Source organism: Aethalodelphis obliquidens, unplaced genomic scaffold (assembly GCF_003676395.1).
Source record: "Aethalodelphis obliquidens isolate GAN/ISIS:26980383/991018 unplaced genomic scaffold, ASM367639v1 scaffold31, whole genome shotgun sequence".
Classification (NCBI taxonomy): Eukaryota; Metazoa; Chordata; class Mammalia; order Artiodactyla; family Delphinidae; genus Aethalodelphis; species Aethalodelphis obliquidens.
The window spans coordinates 5791542-5798258 of record NW_020837975.1 but is presented as its reverse complement, the minus strand read 5'-3'; the positions used below and the strand labels follow the sequence as shown (position 1 = coordinate 5798258).

The 6717-nt window shown below is 51.3% G+C and overlaps 1 protein-coding gene across 1 annotated transcript; it reads left to right on the top strand.

Annotated features, from left to right (window-relative positions):
* Nucleotides 1-673: 673 nt before the first annotated feature.
* On the top strand, nucleotides 674-5388 carry LOC113630971 (HLA class II histocompatibility antigen, DO alpha chain-like). Its single transcript, XM_027126927.1, has 5 exons — nucleotides 674-805; nucleotides 1969-2217; nucleotides 2660-2941; nucleotides 3040-3175; nucleotides 3406-5388. Exons 1-5 carry the CDS (start codon nucleotides 724-726, stop codon nucleotides 3407-3409), a joined length of 753 nt encoding a protein of 250 aa, XP_026982728.1. The 5' UTR covers nucleotides 674-723; the 3' UTR covers nucleotides 3410-5388.
* The last annotated feature ends 1329 nt before the right edge of the window (nucleotides 5389-6717 follow it).

Here is a 6717-nt window from a genome sequence, read left to right as displayed (position 1 = left end):
TCGTTGTGGAGCACAGGCTCTGGATGCGCAGGCTCAGCGGCCATGGCTCACGGGCCCAGCCGCTCCGCGGCATGTGGGATCTTCCCCGACCGGGGCACGAACCCGTGTCCCCTGCATCGGCAGGCGGACTCTCAACTACTGCGCCACCAGGGAAGCCCTTTCCTTTTTTTTGGCCATGCCATGTAGTTTGCAGGATCTTAGCTCCCTGACCAGGGATTGAACCTATGTCCCCTGAAGTGGAAGCATAGAGTCCTAACCACTGGACAGCCAAGGAATCCCCAAATTTATTTTATTTTTTAACTCCAAATTGGTCCACAGAAACGTATAGGACGAGTAGGAGTCCCTATACCATGGATTAAGATAGAGGATTTGTTTGAGCTCAGCTATGCGGTGCTCTGATGGCCTTTCCTCTCCCTTCACAGGATACCTTCTTGCAGGATGTAGAAACAGTTAATCTAAGCCCCTCCCATCCCTTTGGCTTCCTGTGGACCAAGCCTCCCTGGTGCTCGTGGGCCCAATGAATTCTTCCATCTTCTCACCCAGGCTCTTTCCTCTACTTCTTTCCCCAGCAACAGCTACATTTAACGCAGAGAATTTCTCTGATTGGCTGAATACAGCAGGGGGCTCCCTCATCCTAGAATCTGTTTCTTCCTCTTTACCTTCCCCCTCTTCCTTTACCCTCCACACCGACTGGGACTTATTTGGTTAAAGCACCAAGGGACAATGGTCCTCAGTGGGGGGCTGGTCCTGGGACTCCACACCTTGATGACCCTCCTGAGCCCCCAGGAAGCTGGGGCCATCAAGGGTGAGTGCAGAGGGTGCTGGGTGAGGAGAGGAGATTAAGGGCGTGGGGTTACACGCCAGATGGTACAGAGAGTGAACAGTTCCTTTCCTCTGGTTTATGGGCAACTTCTGTTACCCGCATCCCTCTCACCTCTATCAGGTCTGTCCTGGACCTAAAATACAGGTGCAGCTCAGCCCAGCATCACATTCAGGTGCCTCCTCATTCCTCCCTCCTCTCTGAGACCCAAACCTCCGTCCTACTGCTGCCCAGCATCCTGATTTCTGTACCACTTCCTGGCTTCGGGCGAGCCCATTTTCTATTGCTGTATTTATCACCAGGTCAATAGGTAGCTGTTTATCTGTCTTTATCCTGCTCTAGACTTGAGCTCCTTGTGTGCGGGGTCCACAGCTGGTTTGTCTGTATTTCCTTGGGGCCTGGTATCGTGCTGGGCACATGGTGGTTTCTCATGATCATTGCACAAATAATTTCATAGAATTATAAAGCCATCTTATCAACGAACACCTAACTCCCAATTTCTAGAAAATTGAGCCTCAGTCATGGGAAGACACACATTTGATCATAATGCTCTGAGACAGAAGAGTTGTGACATGAACCCTGAACTTCTGACTCCTTTTCCACTGCTCTTTGCAATACCTTGGGCTGCCTTTTTCTATCCCTTCAGTCTCTGGTCACAAATCTTCTTACTCCTGCCCGCTATCACCTGTTTTCCCTCACATCCTCTTGCACTGCATCTCTGTGCCCAAAGCTCCATGGATGCTCTTCACCTTACTTATTTTCTCCTCATCCCACCCCTACTCACCTCTCATCTCACACACAGGACCTGGTAGCACAGCTGGGGCAGACCATCAGAGCCAAGATTTAACTCTGGGGATCCCAAGCCTGAGCTTAGGCAACCTCTCTTCTTCCCAACCCGGTATGCCGGGCTGCACCCATGACTCTGTGCTGGCCAGTGTGCAGGGGATGTGCCCATGCCCTCCATCCTCTCCCTCCCGTCCCTTGGCAACCCTTCTACTCTCCAAGGACCAGCTCAGCGTCAGAACGGGACTCTGCCCCCGCACAGAACCAAGGATGGGGCACAGCTCAGAGACTCAATACATCACATCTGATGGATGAGATTGATACCTTTTCTTTTCTCCCCCGACCCCTGAACTCACCCAATACAGCTGACCACATGGGCTCCTACGGACCAGCCTTCTACCAGTCCTATGATGGCTCGGGTCAGTTCACCTACGATTTCGATGGAGAGCAGCTGTTCTCTGTGGACCTGAAGAAGAGGGAGGCTGTGTGGCGTCTGCCTGAATTTGGCAACTTCGCCTACTTTGACCCGCAGCATGGGCTGGCCAGTATCACGATGATCAAAGCGCATCTGGACGTCTTGGTGGAGCGCTCGAACCGTACCAGAGCCGCCAACGGTACCGGGCCTTTCCTCTGTGCCCCCCTCCACTAAGCCCCTGGCAGGCAGGGGAGGCCCAGAGAAGCCTCCTCTCCCCCTCACAGGCCTCTATGGACTCCTGGGCTCCACTCTCGGAATCTGAGACTGTTGTGCTCAGGCCCTTTCCTTCCCAGGAGGTGCTGGATCTTCTCAGGTTCCTTCAGCAACCTCTTCCTCTTGAGAAATGACCCCTCCCGCTGTACTCCCCATCAGGGACCTGGCAGATACAGGACCCCCGGGGGCCCCCTCTGCCCTCCACAGTCTCTCATCCCTCTGTCCCCCTGCTTCTGTCCTGGTGTCACCATCCTAGACCATTCCCTGCTCTCGGAAAGCTAATAGGAGGAAACACCCTTCAATCCCAGCCCTGATAAGGCCCAGCTGGAGGGCTGAGCCTGTGGGATTCAGGGCCTGGTTCCTCCTAGTGCCCCCAAGAGTGACTGTGCTGCCCAAGTCTCACGTGGAGCTGGGCCAGCCCAACGTCCTCATCTGCGTCGTGGAGAACATCTTCCCCCCTGTCATCAATATCACCTGGCTGCGCAACGGGCAGACCATCACCGAGGGGGTGGCCCAGACCAGCTTCTATGCCCAGCCCAACCATCTGTTCCGGAAGTTCCACTACTTGCCCTTCGTGCCCTCGGTGGATGACTTCTATGACTGCAAGGTGGAGCACTGGGGCCTGGACCAGCCGCTCTTTAAGCACTGGGGTACGAAGCCCCCTCCCCAGGCCCCCCTTCTCACACCCGTGTGTCCTTCACTCTGGAATCCCTTTGCCCGACCCCCTGACCCTCTCTTTCTCTCCCAGAGCCCCAGGTGCCTACCCTGCTGCCTGACACCACAGAGACCCTGGTCTTCACCCTCGGCCTGGCCCTCGGCCTGGCCGGCTTCCTCGTGGGCGTCATCCTCATCATCACAGGCACATGCCTGTCCAGCACCCCCAGGTGCGCAGGACCCGGGAGTCTGGTGGGGAGGAAAGCAGATGACTCTGCATGGGACTAGGGTGGAGGATGAGAGATTCTGTGGGGAGGGGTGGGGTCAGGGACGAGTGGTAGGCAGGGAATAGAAGAGAAGAGGTGAGGCGAGGGTGTCAGGTTTGGGGGAGGTGGGCAGAGATGGGATCCCAGAAGTGTGAGCTGGGACAACATTGGTCATATGGTTTTTGCTACTTTAGGTAATGGCCCTTCTGAGAGAAACAGGTAGGGGAGACACCCTACGGCTTCCTGGCAAGTGTCTGACAGCCCTTGGATGCTCAGTGTCAGAGTCTACCACATTCATCCCCACCGTGCTGACTTTGAAAGGGATCAACCTCTGTCCTACAGGTCTCCTCCTTTTTGGCTCCTGTACTCAAGGCAGGGACTTGTGGGGCACCAAGGAGTTCCCTTTCCCACCCCCAAAACACACACACACACACACACACACACACACACACACACACACACTTTCTTGCTCTACCCAAAGCCCTGGCTAGCCGCAGTAAAATTTTAAACAGTGTTTGCACTGTATTCATTTTACCAGGTCTTGGCCAATTCTTTCAGGGTGTAAGGGATGCTGGGATCTGGAAGTGGGGACTTCTGGGGATGACTACTGAGCATGACCACCTGCTACTGGGGATTGACAATCATTCCCGGGCCAGTCTAGCTACGTCTTGCTCCATTTGACTCATCAGTTTGGGTCCCCTTGTGTGTCACGTGTGAACGGACTGTTTCACATGGACATCATGAAATCAACATCCTGAATTCGGATTTGCCCCAAAAGGGATGCAGAGTATCCTGTTCATTGCAACTCCCCGCAACCAATGACAGTTCTACAGGGCACCAGGAGAGGAAACGTTCATGGAAATTTCAGTCTTGTCCAGATTTACTCTGTCATGAAGAGGCCATTGGTATCTAGCCATGATCTACAATGTCATCTCCTTTTTCTACATTCCCTAGAGTCCCAAGCATGACAAAGAGGCCCAAGGCTTGGGTAGGATGGCCATATCTTCTGCCTGGGGTCAATCATATCAGGTAGGAGGGTAGCAGTGTAGATCATCAAGGTATCTGGTAAGAGGAAGGTCTAGGAGAGATCCACCTGAATGCTCTCTAAATCTGTGGCCCGGAAGGTTTTAGTTTACTGTGAACAAAATTTAAAATGCACACAAAGTGGTAACTAACTATACAAAGTAGTTTATGTCAAGTACCAAGTGAGTGGTACAGATTGATGGTTTTCAAACTGGAATACAGAGAAGAGTCACTTGAGAGCCTTTTAAAAAGTACAGGCTTCTCCCAGATCAACTGAATTAGAATCTCGGGGCTGGGGAGAGTGGTGACGGGGAGTCTGTAATATTTTAACATGCTCTAGATGGTGCCGATGAAGCCATCCTGGACCCAGGCTGTGGTCTGGGAACAGGGACCCATGGACAGAGTCTGGTGCTATTGGAGGTCATTGGAAGAGAGGATCCCTGAGGTCTGAGTAGTCCAGGAGGGCTTTCTGGAAAACCTGTTTTTTTTAGGGCATGAAAGTTGAGGAAGGGACTTCCCAGTGGTTAAAACTCTGTGCTTCTAATGCAGGGGCACAGGTTCAATCCCCGGTTAGGGAACGTGCTGTTCCACACAGCCAAAAAAGAAAAAGTTGAGCAAGATACAGGTGAGTAGGGGCAAGATGGGGGTTGGAACTGGGAGCATTTGGTCCCGGAAAAGAGAGAAACCAAGAGATTATGGAGACTCTGTGGATTTCCCAAGAGAGAATAAATGGGGGGAAATCGATGGCCAGAAGAGGACTCGGATGGAAGTGGGAGAAGATGGTTCTAATCCAGGTTTTTGCTTGCCAGTCACAGAAACCCTATTAAAATGGTTATAGACAAAAGGAGAGGGTATTTACGATAAAGACACAAGAGTGGTATTCAGAACCCAAGGGTGGGTTTGAGCCAGGCCCTGCAAGGAACAGAACTCAGAGTGGAAGAGCCAGCAGAACGCAGAGCAGTCCGTCTTGCTCTCTCTCTCTGGGCCATAGGGTCCCTGTTTTCTAGATCCCTTGGTACGTCAGCCATATTCTCTCCCTATGGACTGACTGTCCTTTTCAGCCGACATGTCAACCCTATAGGTCCTGTGTTTGTATGTCACCTCAGCTCTAGCCGCCCACAGACTGTGTCTCCCAGTCACAATTTTAAATCATTGAAAAAACAAACGACTGCCCAAACTTGGGGAAAGTATCCACCCCAGCCCAATGTACTGTGACCAGGGGACCAAGATCCCATAGTACAAACATGGTGGTGGCTGGCACCCACCTCTGGGGTGAGGAGTCGGGTTGTTCTCAGAGAAAGATCTCAGAAGACACCGCAAGAGATGTCTGTCCCCATAGTGCCCTGATCTCTGCTGATCTTTTACTTAAAACTTAACTTGATGCATCCTTGGAAACGTGTTTCTCTCATCTCTGTCCTAATGTTTAATAAAGTCATAAAAGTGTCCTGTCTTGAACAGACTGGTGGTTGCCAAGGCGGGGCTGTTGGGGAAGGGATGGAGTGGGAGTTTGGGGTTAGCAGATGTAAACTCTTATATATAGAATAGATAAACAACAAGGTCCTACTGTAGAGCACAGAGGACTATATTCAATATCCTATGATAAACCATAATGGAAAAGAATATTAAAAAAAGAATGTATATATATGTACAACTGAATCACTTTGCTGTACAGCAGTAATTAGCACAACATTGTTAATTAACTATACTTAAGGGAAAAAAAAGTGTCCTCTTTTGACCAGAAGTGTGCTTTTTTTCACTATGCATATATTACCCAGAAATCACTAGAAACAATTTGGAAGGAATATGGAGCTATTCCAAAACTTTTAGGTTTATGTATCTGCCTTCACACTCACATTTTTTTTCTTCTAGTCTCAAAGTAAATTATCTCTCATTAAAAAAAAAATTGTCCTGCATTCCTTTTTCTAAATAAATTTATTTATTTTAAACTTATTTTTAATTTTTGGCTGCGCTGGGTCTTCATTGCTGTGTGCGGGCTTTCTCCAGTTGCAGCGAGCGGGAGTTACTCTTCGTTGTGGTGCACAGGCTTACCGCGGTGGCTTCTCTTGCTGTGAGCACAACCTCTAGGTGCGCAGGCTTCAGTAGTTGTGGTACACGGGCCTTGGTTGTTGTGGCTCGCGGGCTCTAGAAAGCAGGCTCAGTATTTGTGGTGCACAGGCTTAGCTGCTCCGCGGCATGTGGGATCTTCCCAGACCAGGGATCGAGCCCATGTCCCCTACACAGGCAGGCGGATTCTTAACCACTGAGCCACCAGGGAAGCCCTGTTCTGCATTCTTTTTTTTTTTTTTTTTTTTTTTTGGGTTCGCGGGCCTCTCACTGTTGTGGCCTCTCTCATTGTGGAGCACAGGCTCCGGACGCGCAGGCTCAGCGGCCATGGCTCAAGGGCCCAGCCGCTCCGCGGCATGTGGGATCTTCCCGGACCGGGGGGATCTTCCCGGACCGGGGCACGAACCCGTGTCCCCTGC